At 40.1% G+C, this 27,434-nt stretch overlaps 1 protein-coding gene and 1 long non-coding RNA gene across 26 annotated transcripts in view; one reads left to right on the top strand and one right to left on the bottom strand.

Moving 5' to 3' along the window:
• The window catches only part of PHLDB2 (pleckstrin homology like domain family B member 2), a 219,602-nt gene that overhangs the window by 135,603 nt on the left and 56,565 nt on the right, over positions 1–27,434 (top strand). For 23 of the 25 annotated variants that reach the window (XM_047724468.1, XM_047724331.1, XM_047724355.1 and 20 more), the window contains 3 exons: positions 18,951–19,313; positions 25,135–25,278; positions 26,520–26,657. In XM_047724468.1, the coding sequence (XP_047580424.1) occupies positions 18,951–19,313; positions 25,135–25,278; positions 26,520–26,657 (645 nt within the window). Of the gene's footprint in view, positions 1–16,994; positions 17,058–18,950; positions 19,314–25,134; positions 25,279–26,519; positions 26,658–27,434 lie in introns of those variants that run through there. The other 2 variants (XM_047724477.1, XM_047724381.1) reach the window with 2 other exon arrangements.
• Positions 14,498–27,196, bottom strand: LOC125097101 (uncharacterized). Its single transcript, XR_007126494.1, has 3 exons — positions 27,128–27,196; positions 26,075–26,224; positions 14,498–14,596 (listed from the first exon to the last, which is right to left on the bottom strand). It is a non-coding gene; the product is annotated as an uncharacterized LOC125097101 (long non-coding RNA).

A 27,434-nucleotide genomic window follows, 5' to 3' on the forward strand; every position in this document is an offset into this window, starting at 1 on the left:
AGGACAGGAAACCAACCTTGAAAATCACCTCCAGTTTTCATCTTTAGCACTTTTAATTAAGTATTGGTGAATTTCTTGTTCCTCCAGTTTCCCCAAATCTACGAAGGTTCCTGACAATCCAGGAAGTGACCTTCCTTACTGCCTGTCAAGTCAGGGCCTTGTAAGTCACAAACTAGGTCTTGGTTCAATTTCTTGGGAGAATTTTATGGATATTGCCTCCAAATATAAAGTTAGATCCCTTTTTTGCTTCATAATGGGCTTTATGATATTCAATGAAATGAGGCTTATTTTTAAATATGACGTTTTGGTTTTGGCCCCTGTTGCTTAGTCCGTTTGTCTAATTACATCCCAGTAAAAGGGAAGAGAGATTCTTATTGGCCCATGCAAGTAATGTTATTGCTTTTAAAAAATAAAGTGACTGGGACACTGGGTGGGACTGGGTGGCTCATTCAGTTAAGCTTCTGCCTTCAACTCGGGAAGTGATCCCAGGGTTCTGGGATCCAGCCCCATATTGGGCTCCCTGCTCAGCAGGAAGTCTGCTTCTCCCTCTGCCTGCCACTCCCTCTGCTTGTTCACATGCTGTCCCTCTCTGGCAAATAAATAAATAAAATCTTAAAAAAATAAAAAACTAAAAAAAAAAAATAAGTGAGTTAGGAAAAATATTTCTTCCTAAATTCTAAGGGACCAAGGAGAAGAAGCTACCCTTGAAAGAATGTTTCCTTTTAGTTTACAAAATCAGAGTCAACTAAATTGAGGGTTAGAGATAGATGGAAATGAATGCTAAAGGTGTACCCCATTTAGACAGTAGAATATTACACACAACGCCAATGATTTTCCATGAGACATATGGAAATTAGATTTCCAGGATCAGTTCGGTGAGTTCTATAGAATTCTTATTCCTTTGCATCTTGGGTTATCAGCTTGATTTCATGAAGTCATCTATTCATGGACTAAAAGAAGTCCTGGTTTAACCACCTTGTACTGTTTCGTGCTTGCCTATGCAGTGTCAGCTAAGAACTCAGAAGGCTCTACTCACAAGTCTGTTTCTGAAATCTCGAGATTGAAGAGAGTATCTGGTAAAGGTCTATCTACAAGGCTCTGAGACTCTTTGTTTAAGGCACATTCTAGTCTGTAACTAGCCGCAGAGTGTGTAAGCAACCACGAAAGGAAAGCAGAGACCACTTGGTGAGGGTAAGGGTAAGTGTCTGTGGTTCATCTGTGGTTAAGCTCATGAAGAGTAATCAGCAAGGAGAGGTAAAATCCTCTGTCGGTGTGTAGGACATTGGTCTTATTTAACCAGTGTTTCCCCAGAGGGTGAGAACGTATCACAGAGCGTGAGGACATTCACAGACACCCAGGACCTTTCTGTAAAGTACGCCATCTCTGAACATTATTTGTATTATAATATTTTACCCATACAAAATTAGCCTAGGGAAGGCTGAGCTTCTCATTTGATTTGACAGATCTTCCTATGCTATTTTTGATGGTATTGAGCTATTCATAAATAAGGGGCATAGCAAACCTAATTAATTCTGACATTCTTTTTGTAAGGTTAAGGAACAAATCTGGTGCTTGCCCAGGGATCAAGTGGAAAAACTTAAGGATGGATCATGTATAAAAGATAAGTTGGAAAAAAAATTTTTTTCCCTGAATTTAAGGTCCGATTTTGGGAAGCAAAATCAAATATGAATTAGAGAAGATTCCATTACGTGACTAATACAGGATTGTGGATGCATGAGAACAATGAATATTTGCAGTTTGTCTACTGAATAAAGCAACAACATTTTATAATAAACAAGAAATCTTAAATCATTAGGAAATGAGGAACTTTCATTTGAAATATTTAGGGATATAGCACAAAAGTTTCTCCTGTGAGATACCAAATCTCTCTGCTTTCCTGGGCAGGTTATGTAGAAAAATAACCTTTTATTACCTTTTGTAAGCATAGGCTGATTTCTCCAAGATCATTCTGTCATTTCAATATAGGTAACTGCATTTTAGCTTTATGTTTATAAGGTATTTGTCATGCATTACGTTTTTTAAAATTACTTTATGAATAAACCCATCAAAGTGTGCAAGTTTTGCCATAATTTTAACATTTTATTACATTTTTATAGCTTACTATTTCAAGTATTATAAACCAAGTCAAATAAAGCTCCCTTTGTGCAAACCTACAATTTTTAAATTTTCACCATCTTTTGTTCTTCATGGTCTTTTGTCAATTCTGGAACAACCAGATACTTTAAGAAAAAAAGTATCTAACTTAAAGATATTGGAGATTATGCTTAAACTGACACATCACAGAACATGATTACTATTGATATGAAAAGGTGTATCACAATTATAATTCAGTTTAGTTGAGCACAACTTTTATATTTTTCTTCACCTTAAACATTATATGGAAGTGATCATAGCTTATCTTTTCAGCAAACTAATATTATAAGACATTTAAAAAAATTCAGGTAAACTAATCCCTTTGTGATAAAATAAATCCAAACTTATTTTAAGTATGAAATTATAGGAGTGCCTGGGTGGCTCAGTCGGTTGAGGATTGACTCTTGGTTACAGCTCAGGTCATGATCTTAGGGTCCTGGGATTGAGCCACACAATTGGGCTCTGTGCTCAGTGTAGAGTCTGCTTGGGATTGTCTCCTTCTCCTTCTATCCCTCTTCTATTCATGCTCTTTCTCTTTCTGTTAAATGAATAACTCTAAAAAAATAGGAAATTACATATGTACTATACCGTACATTGATAAAATAAGGAAAAAACATACAGCTGATTTTTAAACCAGGTTGTCAAATCAGTCTGACTTGTACGAGAGTTTGCTTTGATCACATAAACTTGCTTTCTAAGGAAAAAAATGCTTCTGAAATCAGCCTTTTTTGATGGGACAGTTCTTTTTCTTAAAATGCGAACATATTTTAATTATTAGAATTTCATTGCATTTTCTTAGAATTTTGGAAATGTTAGATTTATCTAGATGCTGATTAGTCTCTAAAGCAATCAGAACAGAGGTTCTTTATTTTAGTTTATTATTATCCTCAAGAAGTAGGGAAATACTTCATTCATACACAGTGATTTTTTTTTACCCCCTGAGGTACAGAGCCTCAGATGAAAAACTTAAAATTTGGTTCTATAGCTTCAGCTACAGATCAAAAGTAAATACTGGAACATAAAATTTACTTGTTCCATATCTCAAGAGACTGCTCACTATTCCAGTGGGCACAAAATAGTGTCCTGATTTGAACTCACAGAAAGCGAAATAACCAACAAATTAAAACAAGAACAAATACAAATGTTCAGTCATGTCTCACCTGAGCAAGGTTGAATTTCAGTTCTACCTGCAGATCACAAGTGGCCAGACCATCAAACCAGATCCCTACTCATGACTGCCACCAATGGAGATAACTGTTGGTTTGTGTGCAAATCCAAACCCAGGTCAAACTTGGTCAAAAATTAGAAACAGAAGCAAAGCACAGCCAGGAAAGCAAACACTGCAGAAAAGAGCAAGTCAGTGAAGGTAAAGTTCTCCTGCCATCTGGGATTTACTCCAGGAGCCAAGAGAAGCTGTGCCTGGATTTCCAGCCCCTGGGATCTATTTCGTGAAAAATGCAATTTAATTGACCCCACAAGACGAGTGTACTTGGACATTTCACAGGTACCTCCAAAATGTCAAAGCATAATTTTCAAAAAAGAAACAGAACTCTTACATAAATATAAAATGAATAGATGCCAAAGATTTATTTAACTCATTAGTGAGGAAACCGAGCAAATAAGCTTGGTTCACTGAGCATAATTTCTATAGTACTTTTTAGCTAAGCTGTGATTATACTAGTGTTTCATCTGGATTTTTTTTTTAAAGATTTTATTTATTTATTTGACAGACAGAGATCACAAGTAGGCAGAGAGGCAGGCAGAGGGGGGGAGGGGAAGCAGGCTCACTGCCGAGCAGAGAGCCCGATGCGGGGCTCGATCCCAGGACCCTGAGATCATGACCTGAGCCGAAGGCAGAGGCTTAACCCACTGAGCCACCCAGGCACCCCACATCTGGATTTTTTTGTTGTTGTTTTTTTACTTGTTCAATCTTTATTTGAAAACTCAAGGTAATTATATTGAGTCTTAAAGATTGAACCCTAATTATGAATCTCCAAGGACCTATTTATGAAGTATAATAATCCACTTTGAGTCTACATTAAGTGGCCTCCAACTGCTGTGCTATTTGAGATGTTTGGTTTTTCATAATTTTTATTCCTTCTTTCTTGCTCTCAGCTGCCAGTTCTTGCCTTTGTCATTATGCCAGCCTTTTTTCTTTCATTATTTGATTTTTGAAACCAGATATTAAGCCTTGTTTAAAAATATTCCAAACTAAGAGTTACCAGGTCCAAGTGAGGTCTTGAGAGGGCTCTGTGCACATGAAATGTATGTACTCCAGTCCGTAGACCCGTGACCTCCTTCTGGGCTGGTCTGTGGTGGTTACAGCTATTTTCCAAGTGGAGGACATGAATGGATGAGCTGTCTCCAGAAGGCTAGGATGCTGATTCTATGACACACTTCAGTTTTCTAGAGGCTAGAGGAATAATTGTACAGTAGACAGGATATTCTGTTAGTCCTCTTATTTGCCTCCCTCCCAGTAATATCGATATAAGGATGGCATTTAGTGCATCTTAAGGTCTAGGGAAAAGACATTTTAAAAAGACAGGGGGGAAAATGAAAAAACTCTGTAGCAAACTTGGGTGCTGTTAAGAATCTTCATTTGGTTACAATGCCAAAAGCATCTGTGTGCTATCGTGGAGAACCAGTGGTTCCCCACAAATTGCACTGTAGCAATCCAATATTTTCTTTCTGGATGATGGCAGTCTTCTGTGGTGCCTCAGTAAATAGCATTGTCGCCAAATGGAACTATGTGGGGCCACACTTGCCTTTTATTTTTCAAACGCGTTGTAATGTGATGCCCATCTCATGAAGCCCCAGGTTTCTAACTTTCTACATGCTCTACCATCCTGAAGATAAGGTTGGCTTTCTTTCAAGGAAGATGTTAATATTCCCATGGTATTATTATTGGAATAGATGAAATGTCTGGGTCAGCAGTTCTGTGCTGTTTGGAAGACATTTTGTTCCAGTAGCTTCTCTGAAAGCTCTTTACAGCTGAAGACTTCTAGATTGCACGAGGCTGGGACCGTGTCGATCTTCTTCTCTGCTGTATATCCACCTCCTAGCCATTGATGAGAGTGTGATAAGCATTGTACACCTGTTTTTGAAAAGAGTAAATGAATATTTTTGATACCCATTAATGACATTCATTCTGGCTTTCCTTATTCTGTGGTCGAAGATTCTTCCCCTTGTTCTCAAACATCCCAAACTTAAGTTTGTGCACTTGATTCCAGGTAACCATGAAGCTCTATGAAAAAGAATGCAAATATCTCAGCACGAATGCATTCTTTTGCTTCCAGAAGTGGGGCAATTCCCTTCCAATATGCAGTTAAAAATGAAAAGGTGTGGGACGCCTGGGTGGCTCAGTTGGTTAAGCAGCTGCCTTTGGCTCGGGTCATGATCCCAGCGTCCTGGGATCGAGTCCCACATCGGGCTCCTTGCTTGGCGGGGAGCCTGCTTCTCCCTCTGCCTCTGCCTGCCATTCTGTCCGCCTGTGCTAGCTCTCTCTCCCTCTCTCTCTGACAAATAAATAAAATCTTTAAAAAAAAAATATTTAAAAATGAAAAGGTGAAAATTAGATGGTTTCCTCTATTTTGCAAATTTCTTAGCATTCTTTGTAAGAACTGGTGCTCTCCAGGGTTATACGGGGCCAAGGCTGTAGGACCCAGAGTCTTGCTTGTGTACTGTTGAGCAGCCCAGAGACCTTTATTTCTAAAAGTAAATATCAGCATAATGGTAGATATTTAAGGAATTACAGCATTCTATAAAATAAATGTATATGTTCACTAATCTTAAAATGGTAAGATGCAGATACCATTTTAAAAATGAGAGAGTAAACAGGTTGGTGCTATTTAATTTTATAATTAGGAAAAACCATTTGGGACAAGTGTGAGCCTTGTTAGGTGAAGGTCACTCTAACCAAAGGTGTGCCTTGCTTTCTTGCCACCTGCACTTCCTTGTGATTTCTGACCCCAAAGACAATTAGGGCATTCAGACATTTTTTTTGCATTGTGAATTTGACAGCGTTTCTTGGTTGGAGGCAGAATGGCAACGTTAAGAGAACGTCTTATGCAACCTAGCCATAATATTAATCTTTTTTTTTTTTTTCCTGAGAAGAATGTGTTTGAAATGTGAAGGCAAGCTTAAGTATTGAAAATTATTTTGTTCTCCAGTCTCACAAACTTGGAAGGGATCTCTTCCTGGTGTGGCCTTCCCCCTGCTACATCCTGGCAGAATTGTAATTTTTTTTAAAGATTTTATTTATTTATTTAATTGACAGAGAGAGAGATCACAAGTAGGCAGAGAGGCAGGCAGAGAGAGAGGGGGAAGCAGGCTCCCTGCTGAGCGGAGAGCCCGAAGCGGGCCTCGATCGCAGGACCTTGGGATCATGACCTGAGCTGAAGGCTGAAGGCAGAGGCTTAACCCACTGAGCCACCCAGGTGTCCCAGAGTTGTAATTTTTTAAAAAATGGTTGCACTAGTGGGGAGTGGGTCAGTTAAACTCCAGGAAGGTGAGAGGTTGGTTTACTGACCAAATTAACTTGGTGGCTTAGACTTTTTAAAGGGATATTTAGAAATTATGACTCACTTTCTATATTATGACTCAGAATGTCTATTGTTACATTAGTTTATTTAATCTTCAGAGTTAGCATAAGCCCTCAACTGACTCATTTTGGTGAAGCCTTGGCTCTAATATTTCAGTCTGTCAGTTCTCTGCCATTCTGTACCTTTCACCTTGATGCCTTTACCTGGATGGTCAGTGTTCTAGCTCAGAAATATAATGAGAGCCATAATTGTGAGCCATATGTGCAATTTTAAATTTTCTTATGTTCAGAAAACTTTTTGAGGGGCACCTGGGTGGTTCAGTCGGTTAAGCGTCTGCCTTCGGCTCAGGTCGTGATCCCGGAGTCCTGGGATCGAGCCCTGTATCAGGATCCCTGCTCAGCGGAGAGCTTCCTTCTCCCTCTGCTCCTCCCGCACACTCACACGCATGCTCTCTCTCGCTCTCTCTGTCTCAAATAAATAAAATCTTCCTTAAAAAAGGAAACTTGATGAAACAGTGAAAATAATTATGCTATATTAGACAGTACAAGCTTAGAATGGTGATGCTCTCTACCTGTGTAAATCAACTGTCCATTCTGTACGCAGACTTCCTTCATTTCTAATAAAATAAGACTAAATCTCTAAGTAGTGAGAAGTATGAAGTAGACTCCTGTCGGGTTAGATCACTTTGGGTCATCAGAAAATAAACTGCAGATGTTCTCACTGTGTATTTTAAGTGGCCAATTGTCACATGTATGTAGTTGTCTAGTAAATATTGAAGGAATTAATCATTAGCAAATTAAGAGTATCCACTGTCCCCAGTCAACTGAGACTAAAAACAGTTATCACATCTTTTTCTTCTCCATCAGTTGGATCACTAGGTGCATAGAGGAGTGATGGGAAGGAAGAAAAAAAGTAGCATTTAGCTATAATCTAGTGACCCCACATTGGAGAAACACAGAGCCAACGTCTCCGTATAATTCTTTGTTACACTAGTCTGTGACTGTTGCTATTAAAAGCAGGTTTCTCTACACGCGGGAGCCAACCGTAGGTCCTTGTTACAGTGGCAGTACAAGCTATTGCCTCTTGATGGTGCCACACATTTAAAGATTCCTGCTCAGAATTGAGGGATGTGTGCTGTGACTCCTCAAGCAGTTTAGTGTTCTGGGCTCAGCACAAAAATATAGAAAACACCTTGGATGAAGAGGCAGCTGCCCTGTCAACCAGGGAGCGAGTCTCCTTCTTAAGATGATAAATTCATGCAGGAAGGCTCATGACTAAAAAGAAATAAAGCTCAGAAATAAAATTCACAGGAAAAGGTACAAATAAGATGGAAATTGAAAATATAGTATATCAATACAGACAGGGTAATGGGGAATGACTAGCGCTTCTTCGTAGAAGAATGATCCCCATATTGGTTGTTAAATTATCTAAATTAAAAGCCATTTATTCAGCGACCTTTTAAAACATTTTTTCATCCACTAATAGGTCTAGTGACTGTGCTGGCTCATTGTAAGGTGAATTTTTCTTCTCCGGCTCTAGAAAAGCTTATGGGATATCTGCTCTGAAGAATACTTTGAAAGTTTGTGATTAGTTTTTTTTTTTTTTTAAATTATAGAATACATATTAGAATAGAAACATATGTCACTTTTTCATTGGAAGGATTTTGTCAGCCATTTGTGCGGATTAGGATTTACTGGAAGTCACTTGCAGAAAATTTAATCTCTTTTTCATTTTGAGGTAATTGTAGATTTACATGCAATTGTAAGAAATAATTCAGAGATATTCTGTGTACCCCTTATCCAATTTCCTCCAGTGCTAACATCTTGCGAAACTATAGTTTTCCTATCACAGCTAGTATATTAACATTGATGCAGCCAAGATACAGAGCAGATACAACACCCCAAACTCCCCCCTGCAGGCCTTCTGTAGCCTCCTCCACTTTCCTCCTACTCTCAGCAACTCCTTAACCCCTGGCATCTGCTCGTCTGTTCTCCAGAGCTGTAATTTTATTATCATAGGAATGTTACATACATGTAATCATATACTTTGAGTCTGGCTTCTTCCTCGCTGCATAAGTCTTTGGAGATTGAACTAGGATGTTCCATGTCATTGCTTCTCTCCAGCTCAAGTCTGGGATATATGAGGTAAAGGAAATCTCAGGGAACTCATTTTTGGGTCCCTACGTGCCCAGTTGATCTGCTGCCTTTTCTTCATCTTTTGGTCTTCTTCTGTTTGTCTTATACCAAATGTGTCCAAGGTTCTCAGTTACACTCAGTGGGAAGAATAGGGAAAAATACCTCCACCTCATCTTCCCAGAAGCAGGAGTCAGGGAGATTAGTTTTTAAAGTTCAGAACAGCCAAGAACTTTGCTCTGGTGAAGTCTAATTGATCTCAAGGGGGAAATCTGTATACGGAGGCATGTTCTGCTGAAGAATTTTGGTTTGGAAAAATTGATGTTTCTCATTCAAAATTGCTAAGACCATATCCCAGTTCTGGGATTGTAATTTGGATTTTGAAAAAAGACAATTTTAATAAAATGCCTAAATAGAAAAAGAATAAGTTTCTCAGACATGTATTAGTCTTTCATTTTGATTACAGAATAAGAGAGCCAGAATATTGAAAAGTCTGTCTTTCCCATTAGATCATGAAGACCAAGGCCTAAATCATGGTAGGCAGAGATTACAATTTTAAAAGTTGTTCTGGAAGCAAGGTAAATGTAGTTACTTTCTTAACATCTCAAGTAGAGAAAGAAGACTTGTCACTATTTATTTTGCATTTTTAAGAGATTTTATTTATGTCAAAGAGAGAGTACAAACCCAGGAGAGAGGCAGAAGGAGAGGGAAAGGTGAGGAGCTGCTATGCAGGGCTCGTTATGGGGCTCGATCCCAGGACTCCAGGACCATGACGTGAGCCGAAGGTAGACACTTACTAACTAAGCCACCTAGGAACGCCATTATTTTGCCTTTTTCTATATAGAACTGTAGCATGCTTTTATAAATTTTAGAACACGGTATTTTCCATGTAATATATCTCTCATAAATAGTTGCATTTACAAAACTTTCAGGTGATGTGTGATAGTCCACCCGTTTTTGGCTTTGTGTTTTACATGTGAGACTTTCCTATTTTTTTACTCTACCAACTTCTTTGTGCATAAAGAGGGTTCCTTAATTTTTTTAGGTAGATTTTCCAATGTGGAGATTTAGTTGTGGATTGAAAAAATTAAATATTACATAAAATTCTAAAGGTATTTCAGTGGATTGCATTTTATAAATCATGATCCTTCAGGGGAGACAAACAAATAAACAGATTCCCTGGAACTTGGTTAAGCCAGGGTGAAATTGCAAATGAACAGCAATATTTTAGACTTTTGTTGTGTTTTCCTTAATGGTGTGTAGCAAAAGCACAAATTTTTTAAACAGAAGGGATCTAGGAACCTTGTAGATTTTCTTCTGACACACTATGTACAAGGAAAAATAATTGGCATACTTCTTTAGACGCTAGGAGGAAATTATGAATATACTGATCACATGAATTTCCTGTTTGTAGCCAGTGCTTTTCAGTTGTAGGGAGAAGTGCATGATTTCCCCCCCTTCAGTTATCTGAGCTGAGGCAACAATGTTATGGAGTCATTCATAATCAGCACTTTCTTTGAAGCAATATCTATTAATATTTTAAGAATAGTTCAGCTCAACCCTGATATCTTATCCAAGTAAAATTTTTCATCACTTGTATGTCTGCCAGTTGATTTTAAATGGCAAAATGATGCAAAAAGGCCTTAGGAAAAGGACGAAAATACAGCAGATCTAAGTTAGATGATTATTGTAGTGAGAGATGCACTTGCATCTGCTCACAAATGCAAGAAATAACTGCCAGTAGAAAAAGCGAGTTGAAGCAAACATTCCTGGTCTAAAAAGTAACAGGATCAATTAAGTCAGGTGATAGTATTTTAGGACATGTTCGATGTAAAGGAAAATAAAAATCAACATTACCTCAGCGTCTATATATATATGTTATATATAATTTATATCCTTATATAACATATTTCATATTATTGAATTATTAGATATGTTAATAATCATCTATTTAGTAAATGTATTGATAACATAAAATAGTATATACTAATTTTGTACATATATATTTCTTAATTACAAGCTCCTAAAATATGGACACAGAAAAGGACAGTTGGTAAGGACTGCAGTAAGGACAAGTAGCTTTAAGGGAGATGTTGACACACTGGTGAGTAATAGTAATTAAAAAAAAAATCTGGAGTGTGAGGGGTTGATTTATGAAATGAGATTAGAAGAGCTGAGTTTCTTTGTCTGAGTATGAGCAAAGACAGGAGATGATAAGTTCCTCAGGTATTTGAATGATGTGTGTACTCATAGGACAGGAACACTGATAATCTCAGGAGTGTAAGGTAGAGTCAGAGAAAATGTGAAATAGAAATCTGGGTTTTATGTCAAGTATGAATTGTGTGCATTGGAGAGGAGCATGGATTTGGGGGGGATAGTTACTTCTAGAAGTTACTCTGCTGGACTTAATGTGCTATGGGGAATATGTGTTGCTCTGTGATGGTGGGGCTAGAATGACCAAAGGGCACAGAGAGACTGAAAAGATCTCTTCCTCCCTGGGTTGCTATGGCAACTGGGCAGAGCTCTGTTGCCAGAAGTTCAGGTATGTGATTCACCCCCTGGAGGGAATTTTGGGCAGTAGAGGATTTTTCTCTCCTTCCAGACTGGCCAAAGAGCCCCACAGATCTGTGAATTTTTCAGGGAGACATTTGGCTGCATCAGATATTTTTCCTGTATTGCCTTTCCCTGAGAACAGTTGAATTCGGCTGTTAGGTTTGCTTGTTAACTAATACAGTAGTCCCCCCCTTCTTTGTAGTTTGCTTTTCCTGGTTTCAGTTACCTGCTCTCAGCCTCGGTCTAGAAGCAGGTAACCTTCTTCTGACCCACCATCAGGAGGTCAGTAGTAGCCTAATGTTAGGCACCATACCTATGCCATTCACCTCACTTCATCGCATCATGTAAACATTTTATCATCTCACTTCATCATAAAAAAGGTGGGTACAGTACAATAAGGTACTTTGAGAGAGAAGGAGAGAGAGACCACATCCATAATTTTATCACAATACATGGTTATACTATTCTATTTTATTATTGATTATTGTTAATCTCTTAACTGTGCCTACTTTAATGCATTAAACTTTACCATGTTTAGGTATGTACACATAGAAAAAACCATCGTGTATATAGGGTTTAGTACTATCCGTGGTCTCAGGTACACACTGAGGGTCTTGGAACATATCCCCCTCGCATAAGGGGGAACTCCTTCCTGTATTAGTGATGATTCTCCAGGATCCACAAGACAGCTATCAATTTCACTTCCAATTTTTTATGGAAAGCATCTCTAATCATTGATAACAAACACTGAGCACCTGCCTTGTGACAGGAACCAACTTAGACTTTAAACATTCTCACACACACTCCTTTATTGATTCCTCCCAAGAAGCCTAGGGCAGGTGCTGATCTTATCATCTCCGTTTTACAGACCAGTTTATAGAAACGCAAAGGGTTGGACCTGATAAGAACTTCTGTGTTATAGGTCTGGTACGTTCCAGAACTTCAAATCCAAATCTTTGTTCTTTCCACTTAATCAAACAGACACAGACTCTGCTCTGAAAGCCCAGTGGTTCCGTGTGAGAAAAAGAAGTCAATTTATCCACAGATCCTTACAATACATGGTTACAGAGAGAAGCACTGAGATTTCTTTGTAGAATCCTGATACCATTATTTCAAAGTGCTTCTCCTTTCTGCTCACTGTACTTGTAATTTTCCTGGAGAAATGGGAGGTGCCCCTTCTCTTGCAGAGTGTCTAGTCTGCACAAAGGCAGGATACACTATTCTAGATTGCAAAGGGCTGTGAATGGTGGAAGTGAAATGCTGAGCTTTGGTGACTTCTTTGAGATAGGGAATGTGTGGAGGTGTGAAGGGAAGTAAGGAAGCGGAATAGTAAATCTGCTGGGTAATGTGATGACGATAATTTATTGTCTGGGGTGGTGGGAGAAGGAGAGGACTTGAGTACATTTGCAGACAGAGGCAAAGGATTTGAGAGAGGAAGTAAGTGTGTAGGGGAGGGAAAATTGGTGAAACAAAACCGTAAGGATAATGGGAGCGCATATAGACTCAGTGAGGCAGGTAGAGGGCTTTTCCTTGGGAAGACTGAGCGACTCTCCTTAGATGCCTGTGCTAACTTATATTGTGTATACTGTGTTCAAGAAGCGTGTGTGTGTGTATTATGTATATGTATACATTATATATATAAACAAATATATATATATATATATTTGTTTGTGTTTTAAATCCCCATGACACCCTACAAGGTAGATACTCTAGTAATTCCCTGCTTTATGCATGAGGAACTAAGACCCACAGAAGCTAAATGACTTGCCCAGAGCCTCACAAGTAGCTATGGAAAAAGCATTGAGGCTCCAGAGTTCCTGCTCTTAGCCACTGTGGTACCATGAAGAAAGGAGGACCAGATATTTAAAAAGAGGTAGAGGAGGGAAGCTTAGGGCATTGCACAGGATGACCTTGATCTCCTTAGGCAGTACTTTTGTGTATTGGGATGTATTGACTATATTTGAGAAATGAGTACTGAAAAATCACTGAGTGGTAAGCGGTGTCCTAGTTATCTGCATATGCCTTACTTTTCCTCAGCATCTGGTTTTCCGTTATCATGGAGCCAGAATAGGTATAGTTGATGCAAAATCCTCCTAGTAATCTTCACGTAGCAAATGCTTGCCTATCAGTTCATAGCTGTCACATTATTTAGAAAGTCTTCAGATGACTTGAACTTGCCTCCAGAACAGATACGTCACACAAGCCATTGCTCTTTCATTTGTCAGATGGACCTCTTTGCAGAACAACCCTCTGATGGGGCACATGCACACATGCATTTTAAACAATGGACGGCAGAATGAAGCGCTGCCCGGACCACAAGTCTGAAGGTAGACTTCTCAAGTAGACTGGAAGATAAAATGTTCTTAGCTAGACATTACACTGACACTGATGAAGATAATTTGTAAAACCAAAAAAATAAAAACTCCTTACTTACATATACATAGTTTCTTAGATCAGTTGTCCTAAACTGATAAAAATAATACTAGGGCAATGTTTGGATAAACATGAAGGCCAGTTATGAAATGAAAGGGTGCTGTCTCCATATATGACCGTCCTCTCTTCTGATACCAAGCACAAGTTCAGGGAGTTCCTGGGAACCATCCACCAGTTCATGAATTCACTAGAAAGACTTACAGAACCCACTGAAAGCTGTTGTAGTTAGGATTATTATTTATTATAGGGAAGGGTTAAGATGAAGATCAGCCAAGAGAAGAGAAGCGAAGGAGAAGCAGAGGATGGAGTCAGGAGGTTCCGTAAAGCTTCTGCTGCCCTCTCCCTGTGGAGTCAGGATGTGATATGCTACCTACACTGGTGTGTGGAGTGTGGGCAGCCGAGGAAGACCTGGTAAGCTTCAGTGTCTGGAGTGTTTATGGAGACATCATCATGTAGGCACAATTGATTGATTGTCCACTTGGTTAATCTCATCTCTAGGTTGACCGACTTCTGGAGTGGCCAGCCCTCCCCCTGAGACTGATTATCAGGAGTGCCCCACTGTGTCTTAAACAAAGATAATCCAATCAGGTATGACATAGATTACCTTCCAGAAGCCCACAGTCCAACAGTGAAAGCCAGACCTCCCTTTGGGCAAAGCCAAATTCTTTATTACCCCGTAAATAAATGAGCTGCCTTTAGTAGGATCTCTGAGGCCCTTGTCTCCAAACTTTGGGCCTGTTACCTGCTTGAGCTTAAGCAAGGCTTATCAATCATAATGGGCTTCTGTGGAGAAAACAAAAGAAAAAAAATTATCTCAGGCTTAAAACAGCATAGGTCTCTTTCTCCTCCCCTCTCCATGGCCAGCATGGGTTGAATGAGGCTTCTGCTCCCTATTTCCTTGCTCGAGGTCAAGGCTCAGGGAGCCAGCACCATCTTGAGTGTCACTCTGCAATGGCAAAGCAAGACAGTAATGGACCATGCATGTGTTGGCCGTCCAGGCAGAAGGGACACACATTGCTTCTCACATGTCATTGGCCAATGCAAGTTTGACACTTACATCAAGTTTAGGGGTAGGAGACTGAAAAACTGTTTTACCCTGTGTCCAAAAAGACAAGAACTGATCATCATACCCCTAGTCACTACCCCAAGGGGTTTATCTCTAAAAACAAAAAGACTCACATAAAAGACTTAACCATCGCTCTGTTTCCCCCCTCATTTTCCTACCTAAATGAGACATCAGAATTCACTCATGGAGTCTTAGAAATTCTGCTTACATGCTGTCGGCTCCATCTCATTCTGCCATCCACTTTTAGACCAGGTTCTCTGACTCTTGCTGATTCTTTATTTAGGGTTGTTGGGATTGCTTAAGTCCTGGTATACAGAGACAGAGAGTTGACCCACTTCTCTGCGTGTGCCTTGTCCCTCTTCCTCCACAGAATCCGTCTTTGCAGCCACATGGCAGTTGTGGATCATGAGCATGCTCTTTAGTCCCCGCTCTACGCCGTGGCTTACACGGTTCCTTTATAGACTTGCCCAGCCCACTGCACTGGCCAGCAGGCCACACAGACTCATATTTATCCCAGGGTCTCAACTCAGATTTGTCCTTCTGTAATTTTTGTCCACTACTTCCTTATCTGTGAATTTATTGGTTTTCTGTAAATCGGTTAGCACCCTTGTCTTTGACTAACTCTTTATGCCTTCCGCTAAAGATGTAAGGGTAAAAATGCTGTCTTTTTCTGTCCTCGTGTCTCCAGCACAGTAACAGCCTGAGAATAACTTAATAGATCTTTGATGAACTGGCGATTATGGAGATATTGAATCACTAGGATTGACAGGAGAGAGAAGTAAAGTCATACTTAGCAGTTACAACAGGTCCTCTTGAGAAAAAATACCTTCTTTCGACTACATTATTTCTGGCCATTAAAAGTTGACCCTTGCTTTTATGTTAACGAGGGACCCAGCATAGTTAATTTTAACACAAGGAGTTCAGCAAAGATTCCTACTGCCTTTGTGGGTATCAGGCAACTGTTTTCTATGTGATTTACCTCTGCACTACATTTCTAGTCCTGTAGCCCGGACTGGCTGCTGTTGGTTACCAGGGGATGGATGGGGCTGGGAGATGGGAGAGGTCTCTGACCGAGGGCTGTAGAGAGAGGCATTGCCAGACACATTCCTCAGAGAAAGAAAGAAAGCTCTGAGATCAAAACACACTCAGTCTGCAGCGTTCTTTTTTTTTTTTTTAATTGCTGGGGGAAGGAACCGCACAGCATTTTCTTCTGGCATCTATTTTAAGATCCTGTGTCCCCTTCAAATCTTTCTTCTATATACGTGGTATATGGAGAGGAGGAAAGGGAAAACAGAGAGGGAGATTAAGAAATGTATTTAAAATAATTTGATTCAAATGACCTACTTTTCAAAGTCATAGCACCCATGTTTCATGCCATTTAGATGCCTAGGACTTTTCAAAAGAATGCGCTGCAGAATGCTGGTTGGGAGAGGTGGGCAGGAATTGAAGACCTTCAAGTGGGTGGCCCTCCCAACTTGGCAGGTCACCAGGTGAAATGCCAGATGAAGCTGGGTTTTAGGTGGGCGGCCATCCATCTCGGTCCCTGTTGGAGCTTGACGTTCCAGCGTAACTATTCACAGTGACCTGTTTGGTTCTCAAAGGTCTGCTGGTGTGGAATAGGTGCCCTGGTTTTAGGCTCTCCCAGAGGGGAGAATATTGGAGTGATGGATGGGAAGGAACAAGACTCCAGAGTGAAGAGGGCTTGGGGGAGAGGGATTTTATGAGCGTACGTCTGTACAGCGTTTTCCTTAAAAGGCTGCATATAGTGCTTTCTGAAATGCCTTGCAGACTTTCTTCTGACGTACTTCTTGACATCAGTTTATTTTTCTTCGGTGCAGCTCAGCGTGTCTCAGCGCAGCCTGGATTTCTCTGAGACTCACAGGCGGCGGTGCTGTGTGTGTGTGTGTGATTCAAGCCTGGACAGATTGGCTGTGAATGGGGTGATAAGAATAGAGAGAAGCACATACCAGTAAACCACACTTCCTGTGCACAAGCCTTTGAATACTGCGTTTCACTGTCTGAAATAGCATTCATCTTAAGGCTGGGATCATTTATTCCCTGTGGAATTAAGCAAGAGCACTGGCAGCAGCAGAAACTATTTTGGGAAAGAGATGTGGGAGGAATTTTGCTATGTATTACAGGCGAGGCAGAAGTGCCTTCCGTGGTTTTGAAGCCCTGGTAAGTGGGGAATTGACAACTTTCAGATAATCCCACACCGTAATTACTGTCCAGGCTAATGTGTACACACTGCGATCTATAAAGGTCGACAGTAAAGACGGAGTTTTTAGATGCTTCAACTTAAGTCACCTAAATGGCAGAAAGAGAACTTTCCTTGGGAGATTAGCATTAGCGTTTCGTGCAGATGCTGCTGAGAAGGGGTAAAATACAGCATCTGTTCCTGTCCCCTCCTTAAGTATGCCCTTGCAGGTGGTTTTTGCATATTCCCATGTAAACTTCCTTCCCTCCTCAGAGAAATTTAAAATAAAGCAGTGAATGCTGTGCCCCCCCAACTCCCTCCCCGTGAAGCTGAGGTGGGTAGGGCTTGGCAGCTGGCGGCAGCTGCAGAGAGAAATAAGCCCGGGGCTCTGGGGTGGACAGGGCGCTGAAGCTCATGGGATCAGTGCCTGCCCTGGGACGAGGCCATGAGGACGGAGCTGCAGCGGGAGGCCGCAAGTTCAGGCAGTGAATGGGAGGTCGGGCTCATAGGAGCCAGTGTGACAGTCCTTTTGATCAAGCTATTGCTTTTGCAGGGGTGAAGTGGGCAAACTTCAGAGGACAGAGAAAAGTCAGCTGCAACTTAAATGACTTCTGTCTTGTCATTGAATTAGTGTATCTAATGGAAACCAAGACATTATGTTGCTCTGTTTCTATTTAACTTTGCTATTGGATAGTCAGTCCTTCAACTGGTAAAGAACTGAGTACCTTCAGAATTTTGTCTTTACGAATTAGCTGCAATTAGAAATTGCAAACAGCAGCCTGGTGCTATTTTAAAATTCTCTATGTTTTTTCCACGGAAGGCTTTTGAATTTTTTTTCCAATGTGGTAGATGTAATCACAACAGATTGTTGTTGTTGTTGTTATCTTATTTTCTTTTCACTTTGGCCTTGGAATTAATGTGAGAGGCAGAGATGTTAAGGTTCCTCACCCCAGACAGTGCTGTCGAGATTTATGATAAACACTTCATAAATTACATCCTATTGCTCAAAAATATATAGAAAATTAACTTTAAGTCAAAACCATAAATATCCACTTGTTTTGTATGGGGAGCTTGGTGAAGAAATAGTACCATTATAGACATCAATGGCCTATATATATATATTTTAAGCAAATGAACTATCATTTTATGTTCCAGTTAAATCGAATCAAAATGATTTCAGAATCTGAAATACATTGCTGTCTTTCTATCTGGACGTGACATGAAAAGTTTTTCATTTTTATGCAATATTTCTGATTCTTTATAGTTTTAATTACCCATGTGAGAAATTGGTAGAAAAGACCTTTATCTCATGACAAGACATAAGAAAAGTACTGAAAAATTTGAGGCATGTCAAGAAAAAATTTGAAAAAAATTCAAGAAAAAAATTCTTTTAAATTACAAGATTCTTTAAGTAGTATTTTTCTTTTTGTGTGTCTATTTCACTAGGATGCTAGAGAAGTAACTTTAAGCACAAGTGTTAAGTCGATAGGGTTGAAAGAGGTAGAGTGATAAAGAAGGAAGGGGGAGTAAACATTTTTTAAAAAGGAGATTTTAAAAAAAAAAACAACTTTGAAGTGTCCAGAGGAGAAAAAGCTTACCTGGGGCTGCTACGTGGGAGGATCCACACTGGGACATCTAAGGAGAGGGGACAGCCCGAATTGAGTTTGGGAAGAAAATCAGGCATTTTCCCCCCGGAGTTTCACCTGGATCCTTAAACACATTCATCCAAGGTGATGGAAACTCATCACCAGCCCCCTGACTGTGGGTTTACCTATGGGATGAAATCACCAGTGGTCCCAGGTTCTTCGATCTTTTTCTTTGTGATTGTCTGCATTGTCACAAACTCTCTAACCGTCCCCTCTTCTGTGTTCTAGGAGAGACAGCGCCTGGAGACGATCCTCAGTCTCTGTGCTGAGTTCACGAAGCCTGACAGTCACTTGTCCACCGGCACCACCGTAGCCGATGTGCAGAAGATCAACAAGGAGCTTGAGAAGCTGCAGCTGTCTGATGAGGAGTCTGTGTTTGAGGAAGCCGTGGTGAGCCCTGACGCCAGGTACAGGTGCCACCCGAAAGGCTCTCTCCACGATGCCGACTCGGCGGTCTTCGGGAGCGTTGGGCAGAGCGGTGCCGGCTTCCTTTCCCCCAGGAGCATCAGGAATGAAGAGCTGCTCAGGGACCTCACGCCTGCCTTCCTGAAAACGTCCAGCGAGTCTGCTTATCTTAGTATCCTACCCAAGGTAAAGGCAACAGAGCAAAAAGATCAGGATTTAGGGCCTGGGGCTCTGCTTCTGCTTTGGCTCAGAGATGAAGGGCTTTGTCGAACTTGTTTCCCAAAATGTTTTCAGTGAAGCTTCAGTTTAAGAGGTAATTAGCTAAATGAGGTGCAGCAAATTAGGGCGTTTATTCTTAAGTAACAAGTGTGCACCATAAGAATTGTAGCAATACAGAAAACTCCAAAGAAGGAAGTTTCTCTTTTCTTTGCCCCCTCCTGGTTGTACACCTGAGAAATAAACACCAAAGTGTCTTACCTGCCTTCTTCATATTTCTGTGCATATTACAGCCACAGGCATGGACGCACAGATGCAAACATGGTGTTCTGCCCTTTTTCTTTGCCTCACTCAATGTTTGCACATTTTTGCATTTTAGTACACACAGCTCTGGCTCATTCTTTTTAATAGCTGGCTAGTATTCTATCGTTTGGAAATACCATTTAAATTGTTTCTAGCTTTTTTACTAATAAAATGGATATGCAGTGAATATTGTGCAAATGTATCTTCAAGTTCACTTACTAAAATTGGAATGGCTGGGTCAAAGAGTTTGTATGTTATTCATTTTATTTTTTTTAAGACTTTATTGATTTATTTGACAGACAGAGATCACAGGTAGGCAGAGAGGCAGGCAGAGAGAGAGGAGGGAAGCAGGCTTCCTGCTGAGCAGAGAGCCCGACTCAGGGCTCGATCCCAGGACCCTGGGATCACGACCTGAGCCGAAGGCAGAGGCTTTAACCCACTGAGCCACCCAGGCGCCCCTATGTTATTCATTTTAATCAGTACTTCCAAATGATACTCTCAAAAGACTGCATATTTCCAGGTGACACTTCCACCAACAGTTTGTGAGCATGCCTTGTTCTCCATACACTTGCCAAGGCTGCACATTTTCAAAATTTTTCAATATACTAAATTAATTGGTGTCTAATTTGCTTGCCCTTAATTATGCATAAAGTTAGACATCTTTTCTTATTTTTAGTTGTGAATTTGTGTTTTGACCCACTTACTCATGTTCTTCACCCATTTTTTTAAAAATTTCTTACTTTGTTTTCACTAAGTCATTAGAGTTATTTGTAAGGAAATTAGTCTTTTATCATGAGTGGTCTTAAACACTTACACATAAGTAAATATGTGTACTTATGATATTTTTTAGATGTATAAGTGTTTAAGATTCATATGTAGTCATTATTACTTAGTCTTCTGGTTGTATATTGATTTCAAAATGTCTTCCAAATTTGAGGATTTCTTAAATGGAATTAGAGGAAAATCTTTTGGTGTAACTTTTTTCACACAGGTTAAGATTCTTTTTTTTTTTTTTCTTGTTTTTTTTTCGAGAGAGAAAGACAGAGAGTGTGTGCAAGTGTGCAAGGAGAGGGCAGAGGGAGAGAGAGCGAGGAATCTTAAGCAGGCTCCATGACCAGTGCAGAGCCCAACCTGGGGCTTGATCTCATGACCCCAAGGTCATTATCTGAGCCAAAATCAAGAGTCAGACGCTTAACTGACTAGCTACCTAAGTGTTCCAAGAATCTTTTTTCTATGAAATTAAAATAAATTCTACTTCTTTTCTAGAAAGGATTTAAGAGAGTGACAAGAAGATATAAGTTTTATTGGAATAAAATTAACACACCAAAAATAGTAATCAGGAGGAAAAAACAGATGCTATAATCACAAGAATTTATTTAAGTAAACAGGATTAATTAATTAAGTAAGTAACTCAGACCATTAAGTTCAATTCTGAGATTCTTGGCCATTATAGCCAAAGAATGAAAAACAAAAAAAAATTTATCAGTTAAATTTTTGTTGTAAGAGAATGACACAAACTGATTAAGAGAAAGACATTATCATGTGCAAATTTCTGGAAGTAGTTTATCACCTGGAGTATTATTCAGGAGGAGTGTGTGTGTTTGTTTTGACTTTTTCACTCAGTGTTCCTCATCAGGAGTATATCCTGGACTAACCTTCTGAGTTCTCCCAACATCAGCATCAGGACTTGGAAATGTTCAGTCCTTCTTTCTCCTAATGACCACAGTGACCTTACTCATTCTCTGTGGAAAGTACTTCCGAATAAGACATCTGTCTCCATTGCTAGAAAGTTGCAACTGTTAGAAACTAGGATGGGGGGCAGAATCAAAAGTTGGTTGTGTTCAGCAAAGTAAATGACCCACCATTTGAAAGCTTGAGCGGTTTTCATCAGCCCTTAGGCTTCCTTTGAAGTCTTGTCTCTCTTTTCATTTAAATGTCTTCCAACATGGACAGCTGCAAGAATTTGGTAAAACAGTAAGCTGTGTGTCTCTCTCTAAGGACCATCTTTAGGGAGACAGGTTTCCTGCTGAAGAGAGCTAGGACAGGAGAGCTGCTGGTGTGTAAATGGGCAGATCGTGGCAGATGTTTCTAATTGCCCAAATATGCTTTTGTGGAAAAGGACTCCTCTAAAGCTTAGAGCAACCACCGTTGTGGCCAGACCTGTAAGACTGTGCATCCTTTAGAGACAGGAAATAACAAAGGCGCCTCTGGTTACCTCGAAGCAGCTTAGGCAGGGAGTGAGGGAGGGGATGAGTTCCAAGGACGGAGGTTTGCCTGTATGACTTTACGGAGACAGATATATGTCATTCCAGGACAGCAGATAGAAGAGTGTTTTATTAAATGAGCATTTGTTTTGGATGCTTTTCTTCTTAGTAATCTGCTCACTAACTCATTTACTTAGCAAAGGACAGTGTTTGTTATTAACCGATCTAAGGATCAAATGCAGAGGAGAAGAATATGACAGATCCATTGATTTAAGGAAACAAAGATTTTGATGATATTTAGGAAACCTGAGACTTACTGTTCTGGAACGTAGTTTTAGCTAACACATAAAGATACAGATGACCTTAGAAATATGCACATTTAATTTAATTTAATATTTTAAAGATTTACTTATTTTAGAGAGAAAAAGTGAGAGCAAAGGGGGAGGAGCAGAGGGAGAGGGAGAAAGAGACTCTCAAGCAGACTCCCCACTGAGCGCGGAGCCTGCCGCCAGGCTCGATCTCACAATCCTGAGATCATGACCTCAACCAAACTGAGTCAGATGCTTAACTGACTGAGCCACCCAAGCACCCCGGAATAAGCTCATTTTAATTGGCTTTTGTGAACCTGTCTTCTGGCACCTGAGGTGAAAGCTGAGAGTAGCTCACTGTTCTTTTTTCCTGTAGTGTTAGGATATAAGTCAAACGTACAGCACTTGTGTGTTTTGTGTACAGGCTTGTGACGTGACTTACAAATATCGTGAAATGATCGCCACGCTTAGTTTAGCTAACATCCATCACCTCATATTGTTATTTGAGGGAAAAAAAAAAGTTCTTTTCTTGGAGAATTTTCTCCCTCTTCTCTTATTGAGTAATCATTCTGTCTACAGTGGACAGCCGTCACACTTGCACCTTCCTCTGGTTGCAAGGAGTTTCTAAGGAGATTTGGGGGCGAAAAAGCAGAAACAAAGTGTCTTGTTTCTACCGTCCCTCACCTTTCTCTGTGGAGATCGGGTTACCTCATAGATGGCGTATTTGGGGATGCTCCTATGTGTGTAAACAGTACGCTCATCCCATTCCATCACCAACCATTCAGTTTTGGAATGCCTTTTGAAGATTTTACTCTTTATAAATAACAAAAAAGAACGACCATTTCCTAGATAGCACTGATGGTTATAAACAGTCTTTCAAATGGTCTATTATCTATGGTGCCCATTGTGGTCAGTTGTTTAGAAACTTGGAGTTAGATGTTTATAATCGCCACTGTCACCTTTCTTCACCCGCCGCTTGCTTAGAAAGCTTAGGGTGTGGAGATTGCTCAGCTTTTGTTTGCTCTTAATGCTTGACTTCCACCAGTGAGAGATATTTTTAAACCATGCTGGCAGCTGAAACCCAATATGAAATGTTCACCCAACAGGATACTGGCCTTCTTGGGCCTTTCCTGCTAGGATTACGCATCAGTGATTTTGGAATGCCATTCACTGTTATGGGCCTTCCTCACACCCTAAAACAGCCACCTGAGTACTAAGACAATGAGATTCATTGTGATAAAAAGGTCAGCAGTTGTTTTAATAATTGGCAAGATACTGCATTTAAGATGGCAATTAGGAGTCTAAATGTCAAAGCGTGGAAGGCCTGCGTACCTTTGCTAATCACCCTGAGATACTGTGACATCTCAATTGTTTGATCTCCTTAAGGGGCAGTGAAGTAGGGTAAAGAATAAAGACTGTGAATAAGGAAGGCCACATGCTGGCTCTCTTCTTGAAGTTATTTTCAAGATCATTAAATAAATCAAATGAATTTCATGTGGCATACCAAATGTTAATTATTTCTTTGGTTAATATGAATATTCTTGAATACTAATGAGTAATCTTCAATAATTTACTTATTGAGGTTGCTGTGTTTAAAGTCCAATTGTGAAATTGTTTCATGGCTGACTTACTAATGCAGAAAAATTATTTCTTTTTCAAAAAGAGATAAAAATTGAGTAAGTGATGTACCTCTACCCCATCATCCCCGGACTTACAGAAAGACTAATCAGCTGATATCTAGGATAACTACCTGAAATGGCTGAAAGAGGCGATTTTCAATTCATTATACTCTCTTCTTCTTTTTTTTTTTTTTAAAGATTTTTTATTTTTATTTATTTGACAGACAGAGATCACAAGTAGGCAGAGAGAGAGAGGAGGAAGCAGGCTCCCTGCCGAGCAGAGAGCCCGATGTGGGGCTCGATCCCAGGACCCTGGGATCATGACCTGAGCCGAAGGCAGAGGCTTTAACCCACTGAGCCACCCAGGCGCCCCCATTATACTCTCTTCTTAAAACAATAGGCAGTCCCAGTTTGCGCATGTATGATCCCAAATGCTCCTTTCCTCCCTGGGCACCTGTCATCACTCTGTTCAGGGGTATAAGTATGTCCTCTCTTACCCAGTTTTTTTCCTGACTTTCTCATTCCTTGCCAAGGAACTCAAGTTTTTTTCTGTGAAGTGACCAGTGTCATATTTTGTGTCAGAGAAGCCCACTGGCCCAGTTAGTGTCTTAAACATTATACAGGAAGAAGGTGCTGTAGGATAAAGATAGTAACGTGTGAACACAAGTGAAACATGAATTAATGTCATATTAAGTGTATAGTTTTCAGTGATTTGGGGAATCACCAAAGTAATAAGGCCTGTATTATCCTGGTCATTCACTTCAAGGAACACTGAGGCGAGAGGGGCCAAGTGTATCGTGCCCTTGCTTTCCCACCATGTGTTGGAAAGGAGACAAATAAGCATGAATGCCCATTCACAGATAACCCTAGTGGTGGGGCCCAGGATACGGCTAGAAATTCGGGAAACTGTTGTAGGAACAGTGCTTACTTGGAGATGGGAGAGAATATGGAGCTTGGAGTGAAGGTAGCATCATGCCCAAGAGATCCCCGAGGAAGATGTCAAAAGTCTTGTCCTAGATTCTAGTTCTTTGCTGTGCCAAACTTTTCTCTATGACCTTAAGAGAAGTCACTACAATCTCTATGGACCACAACTTCCTCATCTGTACCAACTTAGTTATTTCAACTTCAAAAGAATATGAATGGGTGAATTTAATTTGGTTTGTATGAGGTAACTTAAGACTATCACTGCTGAGGATTTGTGGGAAAATGCAGAATTGCAACAGAACAATCACAAGGATGCTTTTAGAATCTAAAGAGGCACTGAGACTGTGAAACCCCAGACTTCCTACTGGTGTGTAAATTGGGCGATTCTGGAATTGAAGTGTGAATAGCCCTTTTCTGTGTTGATTAATTGCAGACCCCTGAGGGTATAAACGATGAACAAAGGATTCAGGAGTTGGCAGCAATGGAAGAGACCCGGATAGCAATTCTGAATAACCTCGAGGAACTTGAACAAAAAATCAAAGATATCAATGACCAGATGGATGAATCTTCCAGAGAGGTATAAAACAGGAGTTGGTGTTTTACCCCTCTCTTTTTTCTCACTTTCCTTTAGCTTAAAAATATTACTGCCTATTAAGGCATAGCTTTGGAAGCAGAATACATAGAAATCAACATGAGTTAGTATTTTCTTTCAGTGGGTTCATGTTAGGGTAAAAATACCTTTTTCGAAAAAATTTTTTCCTTGTCTTTTTTTTTTTTCTTAAGTCCGATGAGACATTTTATTTTTTAAAGATTTCATTTATTTATTTGACAGAGATAGAGCGAGAGAAGGAACATGAGCAGGGGGAGTGGGAAAGGGAGATCAGGCTTCCCATGGGGGAGGGAACCTGATGTGGGGCTCCATGCCAGGCCCTGGGATCATGACCTGAGCCAAAGGCAAATGCTTAATGACTGAGCCACCCAGCCGCCCCAGATGAGACTTTTGATGTACTTTGGGTATAGCCAGTTTTGTCTTAACTGGTGTATGCTCTCTGATTTGCTACAGATCTGTCAATTGAGGTCCCATATATTTAGGTGTCCATGTTCAAATCCAACAAACATTTCCTGAGTATGCTTAGTATGAGCTAGACATCGTGTCAGAATATAGGGGGTTTTATATATGAAGAAAACATAGACCCAGCTTTCTAGAGGTTTGCAAACCAAAGAGGAGACAGACACATAGTCTATTATATAATAAGAGAAAGGGGCCATTTTCATACTAACTCCATGGAGTGAGATGGAGCATGTTGATTCTGCCTACCATATATATACTCACAGATGATGCAGACAGCTATAAGAGGAAGGGGACTGCTCACCTGTCATTTTATCCACAGACCCTGGACGTCCCTCCTGCTGTCATTGCTAGGAATGCATCGCTTGCATGCTGGGCTGGGTGTAATTTTCACTTCCCAAGCTCTGTGGACAAAGACAGACACAGCTGCTCCCAAGGTGGTTTGTGCTTGAGTCTGAATGTGAGCAAATAGGCAAAATATTATTGAGAAGTTAGCAGAAAGGGAGTTATAGTAGAAAAATTAAATGATAGGTGGATTTCTTAGTAAATATATTGCAGGCTGTCCAGCTTTCTTATATAGGAATTCTGAGTCTCACCTAAACTCCCTGCAGTGTTCTCTAGAGCCTACAGTCTGGCTGATACCATAGTACTTTTTGAAATTCGTGGCTGTTAAAAATGCACCTCTAAAGTGGGCAATTGAGAATCTCTCCGAAGGTGAAACACCTCTGAGCTTTGTTTTATGTCCTCAGTTGGATATGGAATGTGCTCTTTTGGATGGAGAACAGAAATCCGAAACAACTGAACTTATGAAAGAGAAGGAAATTTTGGATCATCTAAATCGGAAAATAGCAGAACTGGAAAAGAACATCATTGGTGAAAAGACTAAGGTAAGAGAAAAGTATATTTGAATGCAATTTTTAGGGGCAATATGGTGGTTCCATTTGGTCAAATTTAAATGTTGTATGAATTCCCATGGTTTGGGATTTGTGTGTCATGTTCCTGGAGACAGTGGTACTAGAGGAAAGTCTTAAGATGAGGTAAGTTCTTCACAAAGAACTGTCAGGGATTGAGCCGTGGATGCTAAGGGACTAGAGCCCATAGAACTTTCGAGTTGATATTCCTGACAGCTTAACCTACTTGAGATGAGTGAATCGCTTTTTTCTAACAGGCTTTCTGCTCTTCTCATTGTGCTGTGTTTTTTAAAGATTTATTTTAGCATAAGAAGTTTATTCTTAATCACTTGTATCCCGGGGAGATGACTTAAGCACATTCAACTGCTGTTGCCTTTTTTCTTTTTCATTTCTCTATTTATTAAGAATTTGAATGGGAACCATTCATTGCCCCTGTCCTGACTAACCATTGTCTTCAGTGCAAGGGCACTGTTCTTTGGCAAATGCACTGGAGTTGTCAGGCAATCCTCACACACTGTCAGGTGGAAAATATCCATGAAACACGGTTGACACTTACCTTGGAAAAGGTCTCACTCATACATTTCAGGCCACAACCTGAATATTAGCTGATACCTATTAGGGCAAGTGGGAAAAATTACTCGCAGCTTTTAGAATTCAGGGTTGTAGTTGGGTTTTTATCTGTTTATTTGTTTATTTCCTCTGGGAAATATTTTACTTTTCTCTCCCATTTTGAGTTAGTTATAGCTAAACTAA

The sequence above is a fragment of the Lutra lutra genome, chromosome 1 (genome assembly GCF_902655055.1).
Source record: "Lutra lutra chromosome 1, mLutLut1.2, whole genome shotgun sequence".
Taxonomy (NCBI): domain Eukaryota; kingdom Metazoa; phylum Chordata; class Mammalia; order Carnivora; family Mustelidae; genus Lutra; species Lutra lutra.